At 40.4% G+C, this 25,761-nt stretch overlaps 1 protein-coding gene across 6 annotated transcripts in view; it reads left to right on the top strand.

Annotated features, from left to right (window-relative positions):
- Positions 1–25,761, top strand: part of Slc24a2 (solute carrier family 24 member 2) — a 246,706-nt gene that overhangs the window by 178,277 nt on the left and 42,668 nt on the right. For 4 of the 6 annotated variants that reach the window (XM_070007933.1, XM_070007906.1, XM_070007925.1 and 1 more), the window contains 3 exons: positions 185–235; positions 20,215–20,313; positions 25,229–25,347. In XM_070007933.1, the coding sequence (XP_069864034.1) occupies positions 185–235; positions 20,215–20,313; positions 25,229–25,347 (269 nt within the window). The remainder of the gene's footprint in view (positions 1–184; positions 236–20,214; positions 20,314–25,228; positions 25,348–25,761) is intronic. The other 2 variants (XM_070007941.1, XM_070007950.1) reach the window with 2 other exon arrangements.

Here is a 25,761-nt window from a genome sequence, read left to right as displayed (position 1 = left end):
GATTTCTGAAAATGAGCCGTGGAAGCTGTCTGCCACATGGTCTGTGTCTGCACACCTCCATACAGTTACGATTGCCGAATTTGACAGTATAACTCTGAATCTGATTAATTAAGATTGTGTAAAAACAAAGTTCTTGCCTTATAGCTCGTTCCTTATCTTTGTGTCTTTTACTGTGATGTTGTAGAACTTGGATCATATGGAAAACTAAAATATTATGACACAATGACTGAAGAAGGTAAGAATGATTTTAGAATTGTATGCATCAGCTTTTTCTTTCTTTTTGCTGTTTTTCATTTCTGGTATCTGTTGCTTGCCCATGGTTGTTTTTTTTTTTTTTTTTAACCTTTGGTTTTCCTCTTTGCATGACTTCAGTGACATTGTGTGACTTTATTATTCCTTCTGCATTTTTGTCTACTTTTTGCCATTGTGTTTATTTGGAATTGGAGACGTGCAATACCATGGGTAATCATGTTATTCCATTCAAACAATCCAAACCATCCTAACTGTATAACACACTCAGAGAAATGGTGTCATAACGTAGACCCAAGCACACACTCACTGTCTCAGTATTCTTTCTCTACATGCTCATATCAACATATAGAGAAACATCCACCTAGCACACCTGTGTCCTTCATTTCAAAGGCAGAATAGGTCCTAGTGAGATCCCAAGGGACCTGTGTACCTCAAAGCAGCTTGATTCCTGCATCTGATGCAAAGAGTGGTAGACCCTTCTCTTCAGGTCCACCAGTCCCTCCCAACTGAGAACAATAATCTTCGAGTGTAGGTCACTCTTCCAACTATTAGAATTTTCTACATTAGGGATCCCAGTCTGTGAAGTTAGCATATCATTTGAACCATTTTCCCTAAGAGAAGAGAATTTCTTTTAGCTATTTTTTTTTCTCATCAGTAATGGGCTTTGAACTCAGGGCCCCAAGCTTGCTAGGCAGGTGAACTCTACCACTTCATCCACACCTACAGCCTGGCTGTTTTGCTAATTATTTTCAAGATAGGCTTTCAAGAACTTTTCTGTCTAGACTGGCCTTGAACTATGATCCTTCCACCCTCAGCCTCCCAGTAGCTAATATTTGACGCATGAGCCACCAGAACCCAGTACCTGGATACCATATTTTTGAAGGGTTTGAATATAAGGCTTGGCACTTGCTAGTAGTTTTACTCCACCATTTGATCATGCCCCCAACTCTATTCATGAATTCTAGGCACTGTCCCAAAGGATTATCTTGTCCCAGACAGAATCAGTTTCTCAGAATTAAATTTGTCATGGAACAGTGATTTGAAAAGTTTTCTTGTAAAAGAAGTTGTCCTACACTCCTAGCCTCACTTCACACCTCCACCTTTTGAGTAATATATAGTTTTTGTAAATTACAAAAACCATTAGGGTTTTAACGTGATTTTTCCACACATACTGACAAGAAATCACAAGGCACCCTGGTAGAGGAATTTGCTAATCTTATCCTTCTACATGGGAGAGAATTTCCCAAGTGTGTTGCATATCTTGCATTTAGCTTCCAGTATTTCTAAGTTTCCTTAGCTGGTCCAAGAGCTCCTAGTTGCTTTGCATGCAAGAAGTGGACATCTGACATCCCTGGGTAAGAAGAACTTCTCAGCCCCTCCCTCACTCCGGCTTCCGCACACCTGGGCTCTTCCCTGTTGCTATTCTTGTGCTTTCACTTAACCACTGTGATATTTTTTAAGGCAGCAGACCACTATTAGAATTTCAGACCGGGCCCTATCAACACTGAGGAGAAATGCAGACCCTGCAGGCTCAAAGACAGAATTCTACCTGTGAGAACAGGCATCTACGCTCAAGACACAAAAAGAGCACTCCATACTTTAGGAAGACTTTTTACCCCAGTTGTTATTTTGTTTCTGCCTTGAGGAAGGGGACTTTTTAGCTTCTTCCTGTCACAAATCTCCAGTGTCTGCCTTTGCTCCATCCTCCCCTCTGCCTCCCATCTGTAATTCCCATTACCAGTGAATCCTTTGTCTCCCTACCACCTCAGTGACGCCTTTCTCCCTTGCCGATCCTTTATTTCCTCTTTTCACATCTACCTGAGTAAACACTGTTGTTCAGGCTCTCACTTCTGCTTTCTTCTCTACACCAGACAATCCTAGACCATACGAAGATAAAGCAATGGTCCTTACAAGCCAATGATCTCACTTTAAAATGACTGGGTTTCCAATGCATAAATAAATTAATTAATTAAGTCTGGAATGGGAACTAGGGCCAACCCTTAGCGAGACTGTCAGCTTGGGTTTAGTATCCTCATGGATCACCTTTAGCATTCCTTACCCTTCTTGAAACTCCCATGCCTTCATGAATAACCTATTGTGGCCTATTCTTAGCTGAACCTCCCTTCCCATCATGGTAAAAACATCCAATTTGGTTACTACCAAATTCTTTTGTTGAAAATGCATTCTGTGTCTCTACTAATACTAGGTATTTTATAACAACTCGGGAGGAAGGGATATTTTACAGTTAAATAAATAGGACAGCTCATGAGTTGAGCCAAATAATTTCTTCATCATCCAATATGCTGCAATACACCACAACCTTCAGTCAGCCATACTGAGGGCTAGTGTACAGGATATCTGACTTCTTTGACCAGAGAACATTTTTTGTCATCTATCTCCCTGAAGGACCATAGTTGGTATGTTTCTTAAGGTACTCATTTGGAACCCAAACTCATGCCAATCTCTCCATGGAATCAATAAAGAAGATAGTAGGAAATGGAACTGACCACCCCAATTGCATCTTTCAGCAGCTGCCTCCAAAACAAGCAGGCTTTGCAACCTAATTCTGGGATTCCACCAAAAATACCCAAACCCAGTCATTACCCTCCAACCTGATGCCAGCCCGCCATGACGTCTGCAAATTCTCAAGGGCTTCTCGCTTCTCATAGAACAATAATAATCGCATCTGTGACTTACACCCCTTCTAGGCTGTGCAGTTTAGGGGAGTGTAATTCAGATGAAGATGCTCAAGGCAATAGCGGTGGGCTTACTAGCCTTTGGGAAATACTCCCCTCCATTTAAACATTTTCACAATTTTCGAGTTGTAGCTAGCCTTTGAGTAAAGCTGTAGTGAAATCACATATATACTGGGTCATTACTTATAGCCATTTCAGGATTCTGGACAGTGCATGAGGCCAGTTACTTGCAATGCTTCCTTTTCAGTTCGTTTTCCTCCCTAAGTGGATCAACTGGGAAAGTACAGTATATATGGCATCCTCACTGTCCTATCCCTGCATCCCTTGGTGACATACTATTTACCAGCCACCTGTGGTGATGTGGTCTCTACACAAGGCATTTTGCTAGGCCTGATAGATGAGCCAGCTTCCCTTCTCCCAAGGTCCAGATTTGCTTCTCTAACAAGACATTTCTATGTTTAGAAATCATTCAATTCCAAAGAGGAATTAAATGATGATTTCTAAACATAGAAAATTAGCCTATACATATTCAGGTCATTATTTTTTTTTAATTTTTAATGTTATTATAAAGGTGATGTACAGAGAGGTTACAGTTACACAGGTCAGATAAAGAGTAAATTTCTTTGGGGATAATGTCACCTCTTCCCTTACTCTCTCCCAGTTTTTCCCTCCCATCCCCACCTATATGTTGTATAGTTCATTTTCACCATAGTTCCCAGTGATAAGTTCATTATTTTTAAGCACATAGTGCGTGCAAGTTATTCTGTAGGTGTTTGGGGGAAGTTAGGACCTAGAGGCAGGGATATTTGATTCCATGAAAGATCTCACAGGTCGGGGTATAATAACACAGAAATCACAGCAGCACAAGGAAGAAGCGATGAGTACCTTAGGTGGTTAGAAGATGATAATAGATGACAGGGGGGAAAGATGGCTTCCAATAGGGAAAGGGAGAATTGGTAAAGAAGGTTGGGTTTTTTGTTTGTTTTATCAGTCCTGGGGCTTGAACTCTGGCCCTGGCCCTGGCCCTGAGCTTCTTTTGCTCAAGGTTATTACTCTACCACTTGAGCCACAGAGCTACTTCCAGCTTTTTCTGAGTAGATTATTGTAAAGAGTCTCCCAGATGTTCCTGCACAGGCTGGCAGATCCTAACCTCCTAATTAGGATTACAGGCAGGAACCACCACCGCCCAGCAAGAAGGTAGTTTTTTGAGTGGGCCCTAAAGGCTCTGTAAATGTGAGATAAATTGGAAGAGACTGACAAGAACCCATCTATCTAGCCGAGAAGTTATGGAGAATCGATCTTTATGAAAGAATTTGGACCTAATGATCAATGCCTGTAATTCCAGCTACAACAGGAAGTCCAGAATAGGTGGATCACAATTCAGACAGCTGCCTATGCAGGGTATAAGATCCTATCTCAAAAAATAAGCAATGCAAAAAAGGGCTGGCAGCATGGCTCAGTGATAAGGGTGCCTGACTAGCAAGTGCAAGGCTTCACATTCAAACTCTAGTATAGCCAAAGTGGTGAAGAGGGGTAGGAGGGGGAGGAAGAGGGAGACGAGGAGGAGGAGGGGAGGAGAAGGAGGAGAAGGAAGGAAGGAAGGAAGGAAGGAAGGAAGGAAGGAAGGAAGGAAGGAAGGAAGGAAGGATAAATTAGTTAAGCAATGTACTTGCTCTCAGACATTGAACAAAATCATGGCATTTGCAAGGTCTAGCCTTGAGCAGCTCCCTGAACACCCCCCCCCCATCTTCTCTCACAAGCCAGACAGACTATCATCTCATTTATTCACTCCCTAATTCATTCATTTATCAAAACCTAGAATGATCAAAGTGCTAGATTCTAGAGGTAAGGGATGTGATGCATGGAGCTAGATGCCAGGGAAGCCCTGTGGAAGGCATTTCACTCAGCCTTAGGAAGTGAGAGCAGTAAGAATCTAGGAAGCCAGCAGACAGTGTCCTCTCTGCCCTATCTCTGCATCCCTTGATGACATACGATTTACCAGCCACCTGTGAAGATGTGGTCTCTTAATAATAACTGAGCACCTGCTCTACACAAGGCATTTTGCTAAGCCTGATAGATGAGTGACCTTCACTTCTCCCAAGGTCTAGATTTGCTTCTCTAACAAGACATTTCTGGAGACACAAATGTATAATCCTGGCCTTTGGCCTTTCAGGGACCTTGGTTCCCTCCCACATGGAAAGCCATTGTCTCTTCCTATAGTGATGCTGTGTGTTCTTCAGAGAACAATTTCAATTCTTGATTAAGTTAATAACCCACAGTTTCTTTCTCATTTGCAAATGCCCAAATCGCATCTCATTCTCAGTCAAATTTCTCAATAAATTGATCTTTGTTTCCTTTACTAGTAATAACTCTAAATGAAAATGAAGAAAGTTAATTCAAAATAAGTGATGTGATGATTTAAAGGAGACTTTCTACCCATGGCAACATTCAGTAGTCATTCTTAATTTTCATGCAAATCTGTAGATAAGCAGACAGACATCCTGACTACCATCTTTCAAAGAACTGAGGTAGAGAGAAAGCTGCCTACATGGTCTTAAACTCATTGTCACATGACTGAGGCCATTTGCAGAAACAGTAACTACACTATTTTCATAAAAGTTAATCATTACTCATTTGCATAAGGAAAAAATAACATAGAAAAAGTTGTCATGTAAAGGGGTAGAATTTAATTTCCTTAATGAAATTAAGCTGCAGCTAACAGCCTCTTTACAAAACTAAGAAACTATTAATGTCCTACATGAATCACTGATTTCAAAAGCACAAAAGCACTACAAGGTTCCCTAATCTAGCTATTACTCAGTATTCTTTCTTACAGTGAAGTAATCCAGTTTTCTTTCAAAGACAATTGGATTGTAGAGTATTCAGCAATGATTTCCATTGCCCAAGATGTGTCCTCTAAAACTATAGTTCTGAGTGTGGTGGCTCACACCTGAAACTTAACACCTTGAGAGGGTGAGATCAAGAGGACTAGGATTCAAGGCCAGTCAGCCCAGGCATAAAGTTTGCAAGACCTTTTCTTACCCAATAGCTAGACATGATGGTGTGTTCCTGTCAATCCGTATATGAGCGACTGAGATCAGAAGGATTGAAATTCCAAGCCAAACCAGACCAAAAAAAAAAGGTAAAAAGTGAAACTCCATCTCAAAAAAAGGAAGGCCTGGCCACTGGTGGTTCGTAACTATAATCCCAGATACTCAAAGGCTGAGGTCTGAGGATCACAGTTCAAAGTCAGCACAGACATGAAAGCCCATGAGGCTTATCTCCAATTAACTACTAAAAAAGCCAAAGTGGAGTTATGGCTCAAGTAATAGAGCATTAGCCTTGAGCAAAGAAAGCTCAGAAACAGTGCCCAGACTCTGAGTTCAAGCCCCAGGACTGGCACACAAAAAAGATGGAGCTAGGCACAGTGGCATACACCTTCTTATAGTAGGAAACAAATAGAAGGATCATAATCTAGACTTGTATCCAGGACAAAATTAGACCTCTTCTCAAAATAAGCAGTGCACAAAAGGGCTAGAGCCATGACTAAGTGTTAGAACCCCTCCCTAGCAAGTTTGATACCCTGAGTCCAAACCCAATACCACCAAAAATAAACAAATAATCCAATTGTATCATCTGGGGCCTTTGCAATACATCTGAATCCTTGCTTGAATGAATAAGGCAGTGTTACATACACTCATATATCAGGTATGATTAGTGGAGCTATTTATAGCAGAGATTTTTGTATCTTAAATCAGAAGTTTATTCTTCTGGCAATTCCATAACAGTTAAAAACCCAGGTTCCTTCCCACTCATCCTGCTACTTCACCATCCTATTATGTATGATTACTAAATGATTGTCACCTTCAAGGACACTTCATGGTCCAAGGTGGATGTGTTCCAAAGGATACAGAAAGTTAACAAAATAATTTCTACAGGTGTTTTGTCCTCTTTTCAAGCAGTCATCCTGGAAGACCCTTCCAATAACATTTGCCCAAACCCAGTCACATAACTACACTAGTTCTAAGATAGCTTGAACACGTATTTTATTAAGCTTAGTGAGTCACAAAGCAATTCATTTTCCTCTGAGGCACCCAAGTATAAACATTAAGAAAGATGTAGAAGACTGGACTTGGAAGAGAGATCAGACAGGGCTATAATGGAAATATAAAAGTCATAAAATACAAGCATTCTTTTCTCCTGCTTTGTCAGTTGTAGGGCTTGAACTCAGGGCCTGAGCACTGTCCCTGAATTCTTTTGCTACAATTCTGCCACTTTGAGCCACAGCTCCACTTCTGGTTTTTGAATGGTTAATTGGAGATAAGAGTCTCACAGGGACTTCTCTGCTTAGGCTGTCTTCAAAACAAAATTCTCAGGTCTCAGCTTCCTTAATATTTAGGATTGCAGGCATGAGCCACCAGCACCCAGCAAAATACAAGAATTCTTTAAAACTATAGAACTGAGCTAGGCACCTGTAATCCTAGCTACTCAGGAGACTAAGATCTGAGGATCACAGTTCAAAGCCAGTCTGGGAAGGAAAATCCATAAAACTCTTATCTCTAATAAACTACTCAGAAAAGGCCAGAAGTGGCGCTGTGGCTCAAGTGGTAGAGTGCTAGCCTTGAGCACAGAGAGGCTCAGGGACAGAGCCCAGACCCTGAGTTCAAGCCCCAGAACTGGCAAAAAGGAAAAGAAAAACTACAGAACTTAGTGACAATTAATAGCTGATAGGGAAGAGAAGGCCGGGATTGAGCTCCAAAGACCCCACATCTAAGAATTTGGGAAGAAGAACAAAGATCAGGAAAAGAAAGACTGAGAAAAAGGACCAAGAAAGAATTGTATCTCTAAGACCAAGTAAAGAACATGTTCCAAAGTGGAGCAGTGAAAATATACAAGAGCTGAGTAGTAGCAAGTTACAAAAGAGTGACAGACATAAAATGAAGGGCCTTGTGTAGACATGTTGGGAGTGATGCTGTTGTTAGTGACAGGTCTAGGGACCAACCCCAGAAGTGGATGGGTGAGGACACTGGAAAAAAGGTAGCTGGAATTGCATAGGTTGGGAGAGGAAGGAGCCAAAGGTGGCAGAGCTCACCAGTGTAAGGTTATCACAGTTGACAACAGGAGTACCAAGGTGGAGAGCAGTAAAGTGGGTTCTAAAATTTCCATAAAACAAGGGAGGGTGGGGATGGCTGCCCTCCTTTGAGATAGAGGTGATGGAGTTACTGGTTAGTGATTCCAAAGATGAAGGAGAAATGGTGGAAAGAGGAAAGAGGGAGGGTACTTAATAATAATAATAAATACAGTATTTTAAAGAGGGAGGGTAGGGTATTTAAAGAGATAGGGAGCTGCCACATCTGAGAACTCCCCATGAGCAATGTCTTTCAGCAAATGCTTGAGGTTCAGTTGCAACAAGAAGGCAAAGAGAACATTCCACGAGGTTCAGCATATGTGGGCGGTTTGTAGATGGCAGGTGTGGGTGACTTGTCAGGTTAGAGATGTTTAGAGCCATCTGGAGATGTGATCCAGATGCTAAAAGAGAAGTGGAAGCTCTGCTGATATGAAAAGGACGCAGTATGGCGTTGGGGGACATCTTACCCAATATTTTAAAGTTTCCTACTGTCACCTCTCTCTCTTGGAATTAGTCTCATGGCAGTGTGTAGTAGGGTCTTTCATATTAGGAAAAGCAAGCTTTGGGTCCCTCCCTTAAATCCAGCTGGTGCTGATGTCATGTTTGGGGAAATAGGTCAGCCTTCCTCAATTCAGGGAAAGTCCAATCCTGTATTACCAAAAAGCAAGAAAGGCAGATATGTCCGAAAGCCATGAATTTCCCCCTTTCAGAGGAGCCAGAGGAGCCCAGCACAGAAGAGCATTTGGACAATAGACACCGAATGCTCCATCCAGTGACACATCCAAGATTCTTACCTGCTACTTTTTGTAGCAGGAAAGCAGGATGTCAGACACTGGCTTACAGTCCACTTAAACCTTTTGAGCAATTGATCTTGTACTTATTTAAGCCACCACCAAGAAAGCTGCCAGTAATTCTAGCCCACAGATCCTAACATAAAAACATGTCTATTATTTGATCCAGATCACAGCCAAATTTCTCATTAATGTGGTTAAACATAGCAAATGGTATATTCCATAGTTCCTGTAGAATAGACCTTTGACAGAATGGAGGAGGGGAAATATATATTTTTTTCCTTTTAGTAACTGATATAAACTTTTGCCACAGTGGAACTTTTAAATCATAAATTTATTTTATGATTTAAAACATTACATACACTGAGAAATGAGACATTATTTCTATTCATACTGTAGCAATAACCACTTTTATCGCTTAACATTCTCTTTTGCAATGCACTGTTCTAACCTGGCTTTTTTATTGATTATTATCTTAGAAAATTTTTCATATTAACACATTTATTAGCAAATTTAAATTTTGTAACAGCTGCATTGTATTTTGGTGTGTAGCTGTTCCATGGTGGGCTTCTTGGGTGTTTCCATTTTTGTTTATTGCCTAGGTATTCTAACAGTGCTGTAGAAGCTTCTTCTGGGTCTATGTAGAAAATTCTATCATGTAAAACAGACACACACACACACACACACACACACACACACACACACACATACACACACACACACACACACGTCAGTTCCCAGAAATAGAAATGTCAGATCAAAGAGAATACACATTTCAAATGTTAAAAGATACTGCCAAATTGTCCTCCAAAATGATGACACCTATTTCTTACCCCCACTAACATTGACTGACAGAACTTCAAATAGAAAATTTAAATAAGACCTTTGAAGAAAGATGTGTACTGACTTCATTGTGAAGCAGATAAGCCTTTTTTATATAACCATCTTCTAATTTACTTGTTTCAGAAACCTGAATTTTTTTCCAAAGTTGAGTTAAAGCTAGGTAACAACTCTGATTAAAGTATTTGTCCTGTTTAAATTAAGTGCCAGGGTTGCTCCTCCTACCCCGAATATCCAGTTCCCACCCCACGTGCCTTGCTTGCTCCCCACTGTCAATATCCCCACAGAATGTCTGCAAGCCAACTTGAAGCTTCCAGTTACCAAGACAGGAGCCCTACTGTGTACAGACACCATTTCCAATATTGTGTTATGTTTCATTCATTCCAAGTTCATGGTTAAACTCATTCAGTCTGACCTTCCATGGCCAGGGATTGTTTTCTATGCATTTGAACAGATGCTCTGTTGAAAGGCTGGGCCTTTTCCAAACAACAACAAATGTATTGAAGTCATTAGCTCTCAACCACATGACCTCTTTAGAGATGTATTCTTACAAGCATCTCCCTGGGGCTGGCTCTTAGAAAGACAGCAGCCTAGTTGACGTGCATAACCAAATTAAACCAGCTAGTCAACCAGCATCAGGTCTGTCAGAGAGACCAAATCAGCTGTGTGGAGAAAACCACAGTCTTCCTGAAAACCAGGACCAAGGAGTTCATCCAGTGAGAATACATCCAGCTTTTCAAACTTCATTGTGTCTTATTTTCATGATCTATACTGTCAGCAGTAAAAGCAGAAAGATTGGATTTGGCAAGTACAGGCAGGCTTGGCCACATTGCATATGGAGAAGGTGTTAAATGGCAGCAGAAGGCAAATTGTGGATGCCTCTATTTGTTTCTGACATCCCTACAGCTGAAAATGTGAAGTTACGTTCGTGGATCACACTGGAATACTGTTATTATAAGTTAATAATTCCTCTATTCACATGAAGCTCTCTCTTTAAAAAAAATTTAAGTATGAATCTATTAGACCAGGTAGCTGGTATGCTCAATTAAGCATGGTAAGTTTTTTACTGATTATTGAATCTAAAATGAATCAAATCATCTCATTTTGCTTATGGGACTCTAAGGTTAATTGAAGGACTCAGGATGAGCAAGCACTTCTGAAATACAGGTGACAGCAGGTGACATAAAAAAACAAATAAAGATAAAAAGACAAAAATGAACTAACAAAGCCATACAAAACTAACTGCTACCGGATACATTTTAGCCAAATCTAAAATATTTTACTTTATATCAAGATAAGTAATAGAGTAAGAAAGAACTGTTTTTGCTTAGCTCTATATCTTACTACTTAGGTCATAAGAAAACATTCAGGGCATCTTTACTGAGCATTTACTACTTTCCAGGTTTTGAAAACAAATAGAAACTCTTCCCAGATGAATAGATTAATATCACACATCCCATTTTCAGAAATGTGCAAGCCGAATTGACTCAGAAGAACCCTTTCCACCTGTGAGGAGGTATTTGGGTTAAATGTTGGCAGGTCTTGAGATAGAAGGTCTGCCCTACTACTAGTAATCATTCATTCATTTGTGTCTTGAATATCTCCAGGACTCAAGGGATGGAAACAGAAGGAGTTTAAAGCTTCTATCTGACATGCCTTCCCCATGTCAGATCTTAAAACCCGAGAATCAGACAAATCTAGAGATTTGCTTTATGTGAGCCGTTTGTATCTCTCTATACAAGATAGAAATGTTCAGGAAATGATATTCTTAAAACAATAAGTCAGGCGATCAAAAAGGCTAAAGAACACCAATTCTGTAGCTTCAGCAGCTTCTGCCACTGGCAATATATTGACCCTTTTCCTGAAACATTGTACTCTATATCCTCATACCTGCTGCCAGGTATGGGGTTTGTAAATTTTCAGTTTTTCCCAGCTCCTCCATTAAAAATGAGAGAAGGAGGGATCCAAATACACAAGTATTAACTATAGATGCCATCAGCTATGCAGACAGAGAGTCTGGAAATGTACCTCTGTGCTTTTCTTCTTCCTCTACCAACAATCAAAGTAAACTCAAAACAGAACACCCCACAACAAACAAGCCAAGCACCGCCCTGACATTTCCACTAACACCCACCTTATTGTTTTCATTGATGTGGTTATGCTGATGCTCACATTGTGGATAGTAATTATTCAGAGACAGTCAGCAGCCTTATGCTTCAAAGCCCACTCACTAGTTATGGAGAGGGAAGGAAAACATCTCTCAGGTTCTATGACTACCCCTGTGATAGGGTAGCTAAGTCTTGACATAAAAGAAGGAACTCAGTCCTGAAGGATGAGATGCCAAAAGCAGAGTCTTGAAAAAGAATAAGACCAATAAGTATAGAGCTTCCATAACTTATGAATGGGAAACTTAAGGTTTTATGAGCCAAGTCCTGGTGGCTTACTCCTATAATCCTAACTACTCAAGAACCTGAGATCTAAGCATCAAAGTTCAAAGCCATCCTGGGCAGAAAAGTCAATGAGACTTATTTCCCATTAACCAACAAAAATCCAGGAATAGAGGTATGGTTCATGTGGTAGAGTTCTAACCTTAAGCAAAACAGTTAAGTGAGAATACTAGGTACTGAGTTCAAGCTCTGGCACTGACAAAGAAAGAAAAGAAAGGAAGGGAGGGAAAAAGGAAAGAAGGGAGGAAGAGAGGGAAGGAGGGAAGAAATGGTTTTATGAAGGCATGCAGGAGATACAATTGAAAACTGGAAGATCAATTAAGATGCTTTAAGCAACTTCCAGGTTGGAAAGGCTTAACCTAAAGAGTTCAAAGGCAGAACCCAGAGAATTTGACAATAAATTGGATATTAGCAACAAAAAGATCTCTGAGAGGAGTGGAGAAAACTGGAGTATGGGAGCCACTAGTAGAATATACAAGCAGGAAGATGACATGTAGACTTTGAGGCATGTTGAGTTTGCCTGTCCCACAAACTTCTTGTAAGGGGAGGTGTTCAGACATTGACTGGAAAAGAATGTCTGGGCTTGACAATCATGGGGAATCAGGAAGTGGTGAACTGAGTCCTCAGGAGAGAGAGCCAGGAAGGACATTGAGGAATACTAATATGGGGAGCACTGAGGATCTCTTGAATCAAATCAAAGATGATTTTAAGGAGAAAAATGAAAAATACCAAAGCCTAAAAGATGTTTTGTAAAAAGTAGCTATGGCCAATACCTTGCAAATATATTGAAAAATGCCAAGTGCAGAATGAATATGTGAACCCAGGAGACAGGAAGCACCAGCAGGAATCCTGAAGTCCAGAAAAAAGTTCCTAAATTGAGAGACACTTGGTCACAAGTGATTTTGAGGAAAGAGGGGAAGATTAAAAATCAAAGATTAGAGATTGGTCCGGCACCAGTGGCTCACGCCTGTAATCCTAGCTACTCAGGAGGCTGAGATCTGAGGATGGAGGTTCAAAGCCAGCCCGGGCAGGAAAGTCCGTGAAACTCTTATCTCCAATAAACCACCAGAAAACCAGAAGTCACGTTGTAGCTCAAGTGTTAGAGCACTAGCCTTGAGCTGAAGAGCTGAGGGACAGCATTCAGGCCCAGAGTTCAAGCCCCACTACCGACAAAAAAAAAAAAAAAAAGATTAGAGATTGGAGAAGACAAGTAATTGAAAGCAAAGAAAAGACATCAGTGTTTAGATACTGGTTTTTATAAAACACTGGAAATGTTTCAAAGTATTTACAAAAATATACTCATATTTCCAATTGTGAGGTAATCTTATGAGGAGGTAGAACAGAACAAATTCCCATTTCGACAGATCCATTCTTTACATGTGGCCACAGGGATCATTCTTATGAAACATTATTAAAGAAAGCTTAATGGGGAATTCTGGATGATTCTCTTCATTATGTAATGGGTTTGGCCATCAGTTAAGATATAATTATACATATATTCTCATTAATTACACCAACTACTTCTATAATTATGTCTATAAATGTATTGACAATTGAATTATGTTACCTATCTCTATTATATGGTTCATTCACAAAGTACTTACCAAAGACACTTAACAAAATACTACAAGAGTATTTAATTTCCATTAATATTAGTATTGTATAATAAATAATTTATATGATGGTTTACAAAATTTTTAAATTTAATTTGAGACTACATTTCAGGTTTAGATATAGTATTCTATACTTTTGTTGAAAAACAAAATTATTATCTTTAATAATTTTTAAGAATAGAAATCAAGCCAGCCCTTATTAAATAAATAAACCACTAGAATGGAAAAAGACTCATTTCTTCTATGTAGTCTCTTGAACCTGGACACTTTTATTTTTATTCTCAGAGCTTCCATAACCGTCCCCTCATTCCCAAGAAAACCTCCACCATCAAAGCATCTGAGCACCAACCTGAAGGCTTTGTTGCTAGTCTTTTTTCCCCCTCCAGGCTGTGAAGTCTATAAGGACCACCAGCTTCTGAATCTACCTGACTCACCAATCATTACCCAATATGTAGCACATGTTTGTTTACTATTTACAGTCTGGAAGATTATTTGTGACCTATGCTAGCTCAAAAGGAAGCTTAACTTCCCAGAAGTGCTAATTGTAGCCAGAGCTTCTTTGCAAATCTGTGAGTACAGATGTGTGTAATGAGTCAGGCATTATTCTAATAAGACAAAGATGGCAGGAGGTGGTCTGTTCACCAGAGAAGACTGCCCTCTAGTGTGGAACAGACATGTGAACAGAAAACTGAACTAATGCTGCAGTACAAGGGCCATGAGAATGATGGATTTTTCCGTGTGGGAAGGCGTGTGAGTTATCTGGAGAGAAACCTTCAGGTTAGCCCTTGATGAATAAGGAAGATATTAGTAAAGAAAGAGGATTTAACAGGACTCACTGAACCTCCTCTATCACAGGAACTCCTTTCTTCACCCACCGTGTTGGCCCTGGAAATGGACAGAAGGGGGAAGACTGATGCTTTCTGCCTTCTGCCTCCATAGTATAAACCATAGTATAAATAACTAATACCTATTGTCTTTCTTTACCTCTAGAAATTCCTAAGATCTTATACTTAGACCTCAGCCTTACCTCAGCCATGGGTCTGGGGTATCATGAAAGCACTGACTTTGGGTCGTTGACCAACAGGAAGGAGTTAGAACTTCAAATTCTTGCCTAGACATCAAGGATCTATTAAGCCCTACTGGGTGCTGAGAATATGGCAATGAACAAAATCCATGAAAATCCCTGTCCTGTGGAGCTCATGTGTTAGTAGAAAACAACAAGTAATCAATAGTAAATTATTATGACTAATATATAGGCATCCTGGGTTTAGAGAAAATAAACTGGCCATCAGAAATAATAGAGATTCTGAAAATTTAAGCAAGCTCAAAGAAGCCTTAATGAAATGACATGAAGGAGGTGAGCCACTGAGCCACAGATTCTGGAGGGAAAACGTGCCAGGTAGAGAAGCAGCCAGTGCCATGGCCCAGAAGTGGAATAGGGCACTGTGTTTTCAAAAGTGAAAAAGCCAGCCTGTTTTGAGCAGAGTTAGCAAGGTCATGGCTGTCAGGGTGAGCTTAATTGGATAGAACCTGGCAAGTCATTGTAAGGACCTTGACTTTCACTTTGAACTGGGGAGCCAGGATTTTTCACAGCAAAAGGGGAGGTATGATCTGATGCATTGACCCCTAAGGCTGCTGAAAGAGAAGGACAACAGCAAGAAACTCAGAGCAGCCCAGGTGTTCCTGTGAGCCTCAATGCAGGCTGGGCCCAGAGCTAAAAGGCGAGGGAGGAAGAAATAAACTGATTCTGAACTGTGGAGTTCAAACTAGAGCTAACAGAGCTGTGATGGATGGCATGTTGCATTTGAGAGAAAGGGGAGAGCTCAGGATAATAATGCTGCTACAAGGGTTCTGTTGATATGGGCCTGTCTGCCTGAGCTCAGCCATTGCTTCCAGGAAACAGAGCAGGGGAATAACTTGGGGAAAAGTTGAAGCACACTTTTGCTTTCTAAACTACCTGCCAAGCTGTAAACTTCAAAGAAAGAAACAGAAAGGGCGAAAATGAAAACACAAAAAATAGATTCTGAGAGACTTATTTTCATGTGTTCCTTTGTGTTTCTTTTTTTTTTTTTTTATCTTTTTTTTCTCTCAAGCCACGGTCTATTCCCCCAAGGTGTGGATAGTCGCTCCGTATACATCAGTCCTTTTTGTCCCTTTCTTTTTGGCTCCATGGCAGCTCAGACTTGAGCTAAGCCGATTGCCAATCCAAAAGATTCCTTTTGTAACTTCCTGTTATAGACTTGGTGGGAAAGATGTGAAGGAATTTCCAAGGGGCAGTTTTCATTAATTAACACAACACAAACCAAATTCATTGCCTTCCCCTGAAGAGTCCCTCCAAAAGCTATTTTGCAGGGGTTGGAGACTGTGATAGCTCAGATTTTATAAAAGATTCTAACTGCTAGTTGTTTTTCTAAACATATTTTTATTCACATTTGTCCTTTAGCTTTATCTTTTTCCTTCCACACTTCCCTACCACCCCCTTAACACTCATTCCTCTGAGGATACTTGACTGGTACTCTTTTGCAAATTTCAGAAGAAGCTAAACTATATTAAAAACTATGTGCCAGGTTTTGACGTAGGTGCCTCACGATTTGGGCATAGTTTGCTATTTCTGAGATTTCTAAGTATGCAAATATCTGTAGCTATATAAAACTACAACACCTTAAAGGTTTACACCTCAACGGATTATACTTTTTAAGGTTGCCTTAAAACATATTAAACATCACTTTTTCACTCACCTTGAGAAGTACTCAAAAATATCACCAGGCACAAAGCTTCACAATTGTTCCTGAGATCTGTCCTTCAAGGCCAGCCCTAACAAAACAAAATCTGTATCAAAACTTTGGAGCTAATTTTTTTGGAGAATTCTCTGAAATCTAAGCACCAATCCAACAAAGTACTGGATATTTTTATTGTTCTGTCTCTATGTGGCTAATTCTCTATTCCTGGTTTTATGACATTGAAACAAGAGAATATAGCAATAATCCTCAAGCAACTCAAGGACCCTAAAACTTTGCCCTTGAGTTTCCCGAAGGTGTGTTTCTCTTATGTGCAGAAATTTTCTGAAGCCATATGCTGTGGTTAAGAATTTTATATACATTTTTCTCAGGCCATGGAATCCCTATTTAACAGATGAGAAAATCAAAGCTTGGGATTATGTAGGAACCTTAGGAAAGAAAGAGAAAGGAAGAAAGGAAGAAAGAAAGAAAGGTAGAAAGAAAGAAAGGAAGAAAGAAAGAAAGAAAGAAAGAAAGAAAGAAAGAAAGAAAGAAAGAAAGAAAGAAGGAGAGAGAGATAAAGGAAGAAAGAAAGAAAGAAAGAAGGAGAGAGAGATAAAGGAAGAAAGAAAGAAAGAAAGAAAGAAAGAAAGAAAGAAAGAAAGAAAGAAAGAAAGAAAGAAAGGAAGGAAGGAAGGAAGGAAGGAAGGAAGGAAGGAAGGAAGAAAGAAAGAAAGAAAGAAAGAAAGAAAGAAAGAAAGAAAGAAAGAAAGAAGGAGGAAGGAAGGAAGGAGAGAGAGGAAGGAAGAAAGAAAGGAAGGAAGAAATAAAGAGAAAGAAAGAAAGAAAGAAAGAAAGAAAGAAAGAAAGAAAGAAAGAAAGAAAGAAAGAAAGAGGAAGGAAGGAAGGGAAACTACCTAAAAAGCCAGTGAAAAATCTAGGACATAGAGTCAGATCTACCTGACTCTCATCCTCCTCCATTTAACCACAAGTCTATAATGTCCTTCCAACCTGAAACGATAACTTGAAGCAAACAGATCCTGAAGGTGCCATGATTTCCTACCCCCAAAGGACCTATTGAAAAATCAACATTTCTCAGAAGTAGTCCCAGGTTTCTCAGAGATCTGCTGGGTGAGCATGCCGTCCTTTCTCTGGCTCTGCACACCACCAAGGAAGTGCATGTATGTGCACTGAATTCTGAAGGAGAGCCTTCCAATACTGTCTTTCTAGAAACTAATCATCTCAGGAAAATCCTTTTAGAATGTGGAGCAGCCATTGTCAGCATTTAAAATGCAGAATGGTTGCCAGGTATGACCATAGGGACAAAGACTGGTCAGGGAACATGGGTGAATTAAAGAAGTTGAAGTCTGTGTAGGAGACAGTTCCCTGACCAGTCTCGGCTGCTGTGCCTTGCTACCCACAGGGCTGTAAAATCCCAAAGCAGAGTCCCTCCTCCACATGGTACCACACTCTACCTACCAGTAAAATATTTGCAGAATCCTAATTCCCCAATCGTCTCCTACCTCATTCACATCCTCCTTCTTGGAGAATTGGGGAAAACTTAACCCCCTGCCTGGCCAACTTTATATGGAAAGATACTTCCTAGATATCCCCTCACATATTTTGGAGTCCTCCTTTATTTTTTTGATCATTTCTCTCTGGCATACATCTAAGCTCTGAAGATTCCTGTAAATACAGACAAGATGGGATCAGCTGGTTTCTCACAAACATTCCCTTTGCCATGTGTCATGGCCACATTATTTGTATTAGGTTCTTATTTCCAGATTTATTTCCACAGCAATGTTTAGTTCCTCTTCTTTATCCTTTCCTACTTTATTCTTGTATGTAATTTTAAAAAAAAATAAACCTCATGCAGCTGCAAAATGATTAAGGAATGGCCCCACCATAGAATGATTTAATAGTAAAATCATCATGTCAGGTGAAGTTTTGGAACCTCCTTTTCCTCTTTAGTGAAAAGCGCATGATATGGGGACATCTGGGGTTGTATTCCACAGGAAGTATAACCCTTCTTTTGGCTTTATTTGGTCCTCATAAAAGACTCAATCTGGCAGCCACGGGAGTGCCTGGCATCATCTCCAGGCCATCATATTCCCGCCTATCACCTCCGTCCTGTATTCTTTCTTTTTCTCTTTTTCCTTCTTTCATTGCTTTCTTCTCTCACTTTCCTAGTTCCCGGACTTCCTTTGATTTTTCTTTTCTCTTCCCACCATTTGCCTTGGAGATTAAATAAAAACAACCAACTTCAAACTACCCTCCAGGATGGTGACCCTCACACTGACCTTCAACATTCATCAAAGACAAACAGACCCCAGGACATCTCCCTCCTTTTCATTTCCTTTTATGGCCTAAGCCATACTCTGACCTCTCCTTTTCCTCTGTGTAGTGTTTCACTTCCTGCCATCTTTCAGAATACACTTTGTGCTGAAAATCTATTGCCTATACCTAGCTCATTCTATCCTAGAGGTACCTTCATGTTGGAAGCTAGTTAGATTTACAACTAATGGAGCTTTGAACAGAAAGGGCCTGATCCTAGATTACCTTCCCCATTGGGGTTGGCATATCTGTCTGTCCCAGAGGCCTGAAACACAGATTTGACCATATTTTGTGATTTCCAACAACAACCAAGGGAGGGGAAGTGAGTGTCCACCAGCTATGTCCTGTCCTGGGAGGAGACGCTCTCCAGGAGACACACTTTTGGTTTGATTTGGTAGTAACCAAAAGTAGAATGAGATTCCCTGTGGTATGCAGCTAGAGAATGCACCAGCGAAAGATTCCTAGTGGGAAAATTGGGGTCTTTAGAGGAGCTCATCCTATCTGAGTGTAGACAATCATCAGTTGGTTTAAAATGAGAAGCATTGGTACCTTGAATATTCCCAAGCAAGATAATCAAGGATTAAAAAAGAAAAAGAAATGTGTTATCTATCTTTCCCTCCTCTCTCCACTTTTGCATGTTTACTTCCTTGCTTGCTGCATGTGTTTACCCCATTCATTATGAGCAAGAAGAAATGAAGCTTCATACTGTGGCAGAGCTATTCAAAGTGATTACATTGAGGACAGTATTTTTCCCCCAGCACCTTTCCCAAAGTGTCTCGTCACCAACATTACTTGCTGTGCTTAGTTGATCATTCTTTGCCCTCAATCCCCAAATGGAGTCAGTTGCCTCCTTAATGCTTTACTTGCAGCTGATTCAGCTGATATGGAAAGCTGCGATGCCTGTTCCTGCAATGTTAGTTATGATAAATGCTGGGAAACCAAAGTCAAATCAGAAGATTCCTGGGTTTGGTTTTTCTTTCCCAGCTCATGGTCAAAAACTGATCTAGGATGAGTATTTAATTACAGAGAAACGTCTATGGCTTCAGAGTAGCTCTGGGTATTTAGGACTCTTCCAGATGTCAAGCAGTAGGGAGAGTGTTAGCAACACTTGCTTGTTTTTGTTTATTTGTGAGGGGAGGGAAGAGGTCCCCATCAGACCCTTCATCTATGGTTCAGCAGCTTGAGGCTCTCACAGAGAGTATGGAGGTTGAAGAATCCACAGAGGTAAGAGAGTGCCCTTCACACAGGCCCAAGGGCATGCAGTGGTATGGGCCCTGCTGGGTGTAGTGCCGCGTAACTGGAGAAGCTGCATGCCTGCTTTCTGGTGTTTCTCCTTTGCCACAAGGCTCTCTTCCTCCTCACTCTGTCTCTTTCCTACCACTCTCTCTTGGTTCAGGGAGGTTCAGAGAAAAGGCCTCAATTCTCCACAAGATTGCCAAGAAGAAATGCCATGTGGATGAGAACGAAAGGCAGAATGGGGCTGCCAATCACGTCGGTGAGTACAGACAGACATCTATCACTTTCGCTTCCAGAGACTGAGGGGAACAAGGAGGCAGAGCTCAGCGTAGGCATCTTTGACTCCATGCCAACACAGAATCCTCTAGCACAGAATGGTCCCTAATAAATCTAGGGGAAGCCCAATGGGAGTAAAATGATTCTAATGAACCCCCTAACCTGGCATCAGCACTCAAGAGTAGACAATATCTTCATTTCAGGGACCTGCACAGGTGTTTTTTAATGGTTTAACAAAGGCAAGGATTCTCCTATAATTCTTGCCTGACAACCAGATTTTATGCCTATGCATTGATTATTGAACAACCACTAAGAAGTCACTATTCAAAAAACCTCCCGTGCTCCTAGATTAGGAAGATTAACATTGTGAAAATGGCAATACTGCCAAGGCTATCTACAAATTCAATGTGAAACCCAGCAATATCTCAACTTCACTCTTCAAGGAAATAGAAGAGGCAATCCAAAAATTTATATGTAACAATAAAAGACCCCAAATAGAAAAAACAATCCTTAGCAGAAAGAACAGTGCTGGAGTAATATCAATACCAAATTTCAAACTCTACTACAAATCCATAGTAATCAAAACAGCTTGGTACTGGTACAAGAACAGACCTGAGGACCAATGGAATAAAACTGAAGACCCAGAAATGAACCCACAGACCTATAGCCACCTAATCTATAAGAGAGCTAAAAAAAAAAAATAGAATGGAAGAAAGACAGACTCTTCAGTAAATGGTGCTGACAAAATTGGTTAAACACCTGTAGAAAACTAAAGCTAGATCCCTGCACCAGAATCAACTCCAAATGGATCTAAGACCTCAGAGTCAAAGCAGACACTCTGAAAACATTACAGGATGGAATAGGAAAAATTCTAGGCCTCCTTAGCACAGGCCAAAATTTTCTTAATAAAGACCCACAAACACAACAAATGAAAGAAAGGTTGGACAAATGGAATTGCATGAAACTGCAGAGCTTCTGTATGGCAAAGGACATAGCTAGCAAGATCAATAGAAAGCTCATGGATTGGGAGAAGATCTTCCACTAGTCATAGAACAGACAAGGGTCTCATATCTAAAATATACTTAGCACTCAAAAAATTAAATCCCCCAACAACAAATCCTCAAAGAAACAACAGCCTAATAAATAAGTTGGCTAAAGGCTTAAAGAGAAACTTCTCTGAAGAGGAAATAAGAATGACCAATAGACACATGAAGAAATGCTCAACTTCTCTAGCCATAACAGAAATGCAAATCAAAACAACATTGAGATTCCACCTCACCCCAGTTAGAATGGCTATAATCAAGAAATCTAATAACAACAGATGCTGGAGGGGATGTGGCAAAAGGAAACCCTACTGCATTGTTGGTGGAGTGTAAACTTGTTCAACCACTTTGGAAAGCAGTATGGAGGTTCCTCAAAAGACTCCACATAGAACTCCCCTATGACCCAGCAATCCCACTTTTGGGCATTTACCCAAATGATCACAAACAAGGTCATACTAAAGCTACCAGCACAACTATGTTTATCACAGCATTATTCACCTTAGCTAAGATATGGAGCCAACCCAGATGCCCCTTGGTAGATGAATGGATCAAGAAAATGTGATATATATATATATATATATATATATATATATATATATATATATATATATATACACACACATACACACACACACACACACACACACACACACACACACACAAAATAGAATTCTGTGCCTCCATCAGAAAGAATGACACCACCCATTTGCTAGGAAATGGAAAAACTTGGAAAAATTATATTAAGTGAAGTAAGTCAGACTCAAAGAAACATAGGTCCCATGGTTTCCCTTATCTTCAATAACTAGTATATGTCTAGGACAAGCAGAAGAGGTCAAAAGCTATCTACATATGACCGTACGAGATTATGATAAGCGAAATGAACCCCAAGATAGGGATGCAAGAGATTTTATCTTTCGTGTTGTTCTTTTTAATGTACTATGTAATTTTTTTTGTTTCTTTGTATGTTCTTCCCCTATGGTATAACCCCTGTTGTCACTGTATTTGATCTGGTGTCCTGCATCTTGTATATACATTTTTCTTATTTGGGGACGGGAAGGGAAATAACAAAATGCTGAAATAAGGATACACGATGGCCCATTGTAACAATAAGATGTACAAGACACTATGTTGAAAACAAACTTTACAACATTGTTGGGGCAGGAAGGAGGAGTTGAGGTGGGGAGGAAAGGGATGGTAGGGGAAAACAAAGGAGGGGGTAACAATGCTCGATGGGAAGTGGCCTCATTGCCTTGCTCATGTAACTGTAACCCCTCTGTACAATATCTTTACAATAAAAAATATATTTAAAAAAAAGAAGTCACTACTCAGTCTCTCCTTGAGAGAGTGCCAGAATCTCTTCAAGTTGCTGCTGCTGCTGCTGCTTTTCGTATGAACTCAACAGCATCAGCCCTGGTCTCCTTTGGCTGACTTTTCTAGATCTCCTATGTGACCAGATTGTGACATTCAGGCATCTTATTTTAACTTGAAGCATGATGTTCCTCCTGTCTGTAACTATAATATAGCTCCCTAATTCGAAATTCAAACCAAATTTAACCTAATCTGGATCTATGCTATAAATGAAGCTATTTCCCAAGTAACTAAAATTATCTGCAGACAAAATTCAACAGCGTTACACTCAAAATATCTGACACTCCATAGAAGTTTCTGACTCTCCTCTTATCCCAACTTCTAGCTCAGGGGAAAATTTTAACATAATAATACTTGGCATTCAAAATATTAACCTGGGTTACTTCTTGAAGTTGGGATTATAAAGCATGTATTTTGCTGTTGTCTTATGAAAACATGAAGTCACACCATTAATGTCTGACACCTGGTTTTGCTTAAGATATTGGGATTAATTAATTGAGCTGTTTGAGGGTATTTTTTTGTTTTTCCTTTATTTCACGTGTTTATTTCTTTCTTTGTGGCATGAAGTAGACTGGAGTAGAAGACTTGCTTGAGTTCCATCTTAACCTTCCTCCCAATAATTGACATTCTTGGGCCTGGACTGAATCATTCATGAAAGTATGAACACATAAATCCAAGAAATTTCAATGATGTTAGGCCTTCAAATTATTTGATAATCACAAATACTGTGTATCTAAAGTCCTTGCTATTCAGAGAAAGCTCAAGACTTAATTTTCATATTTTATTTGGTGGTAAAAACACGACCAGATAAAAGCACACATGAGTGAGATACTTGCCTGACAGGTATTTTCTTATGGCTCACCTCTGTCCTTGGCCATCCAACTCCCTTAAGTACAAAGTACCCTGTCCTGGAATCAAGGTGGTCATGACAGATGGGTCTTGAGGTTATATCACTACAGCCTAAAAGAGAGTTTTTATATGCTCAATGTACTGAGCAGCTTTTAGTTCAAATGATTCAATCAGCACACACGTAGTTTCTATGGCTTTCTATATTTATACTTATGTATGCTTCTCTATGACCCAACTAAATACATAAATGTAAACTATTTCCCTATGATTTCTAAGATCTGGCTGCTTCAAACCCCAAAATTGTCCTGAGCCTCTTAGATTATTTCCTTAGGTACAAAGTGATAGAGATATCCAGTCCCATTGAACTTGTTAGGAAAAATACAAATTGAGGCTCAATGGGCAGCCTGGGACTCGTTGCATCTATGAGCTGCCTGCTCCATTGAGCCCTAGGATTGACTCCACACCTAGTGGATCACAATAGGAACATTTTTGTTTCTCTCCCACTGAACTCCAGTTAATCCTGGGTGCACCTGAACACCTGGAATTGCTCCTCTTAGCCTCAAAAAGAATCTTCTAGTAAAAGGCAGGTAGTATACTGGGAAAGCAAATAGTTTGCAGACTAGCTCTGTACCCAGACACAGCTCAGTGCTTTTCATGTACTTTCTTATTTCACAATGTCCATCTTCTATGGTAGTATACAGGCACACAGGTACTCTTCACATCACTGTTAACACTGATTCTCACAGAGGTTTGAGGCACTTGCTATAGATCCCATAGCACCAGTTACAGAGAGTATGAACACAGAACTGATTGCCTCCCAGGTCTCAGAGTCCCAACTTTTAACCAAAGCCCTCAAGCCACTTCTCACATCACAGTGGAAAACTTGGCTGCTCTTGACTCGTTGCTTCACTCCACCCAATTAGGAAAGACACAGACTTGGGCCTCCATTCCTTATCCATCTCCTCGCTGCCTTTTGTGAGGTAAGAAGCTCAGGTATAAGACATGCTAAGTCTGCCTTCCCAGGGCCACTGGAGGAGCACAAGCACACACTTTGCTCACAAAGCCTGAGAGGTCTTACAGCTGAAAGCAATGGACCTTAGCAAGCAACTGGTTTGACCGGCTCATTTCACAAAGAAGGAAGGGTCCCCAGACACAGAATGAGGAGGAGATTCTCCTAAAGTGACAGCCTGATGGGATGGCCTAAGAACTTGGTCTTAGGCCAATATCCTCTCTGGGGTGCAGTACAACCGATGGTTGAGGGGTACAGTCCAAAGTGTAAATGACAGTGTATAAGTTTGAGTGTAGTTTGGGCTTCTGAAAGTCTGCATTTATGTTCTTGAATGGCTGGTTCCACCAAAAAGGTAAAAAAAAAAAAAAAAAAAAGAAATGCTGTCAGAGCTGATAGGACAATCATGTGACGTCAAGCCATAGCTTAATAGAAATAGAAGCCAGAGCTTATAGTAGAGGGAAAAGAGCAGGGGGAGAAAAGGAAAGGCTGTTTGCTATTTAGCCTAATACCAGGCCAGCTCTCTGACATTACTCTCTCCTTGTGCCCAGCATTTCAGAATGTCATTTGTGGCATGCCTCTTACCCCCCATTGATTGTGTTTGTTTTCTATGTGTTTAAATTATGTCACAGAAAAAATCGAACTCCCAAACAGCACGAGCACTGAAGTTGAAGTGACACCATCCAGTGAGACTTCAGAACCTGTGCAAAATGGAAACCTCTCCCACACCATCGAAGCCGCAGAGTCCCAGGTATGGCTCTTACATTGCTCTGGACTGCTGTTCTTCCTGGTGTGTAAGCACAGTGTTATGGAACGGGTATCCTTCTTAAGGGCCCCAGCTCCCAGCTGGGTGGACACCAAGCAGAATTGGTTCTATCTTTGCATTTGTGTCCCAGTACCATACCATGGCCTCCACAGGTGGCAACTTTGTGTTTATTGAATAAATGAACACATATATTCTCTGAGCTATTGTTTCCCAGGATTAGGTTAGATGACTCATGCCTCACAATCTCATCTCAGGGATGAAAATGTAGGCCTTGATGTATCAAAATAGCTGTTGCCTACTCTTCTCTATCCTTACGGTCAGAGTTAAAGAATAGAAATATTACAACCATCACATCTCCATGAGACCCCACTGGCCTCCTCTGTCCCTCTTGTTGAAGTT

Source organism: Dipodomys merriami, unplaced genomic scaffold (assembly GCF_024711535.1).
Source record: "Dipodomys merriami isolate MVZ:Mamm:240054 unplaced genomic scaffold, mDipMer1.0.p SCAF_11, whole genome shotgun sequence".
NCBI lineage: Eukaryota > Metazoa > Chordata > Mammalia > Rodentia > Heteromyidae > Dipodomys > Dipodomys merriami.
Note: the sequence above shows the minus strand (reverse complement) of the source record. Positions and strands in the feature narration are given on the sequence as shown.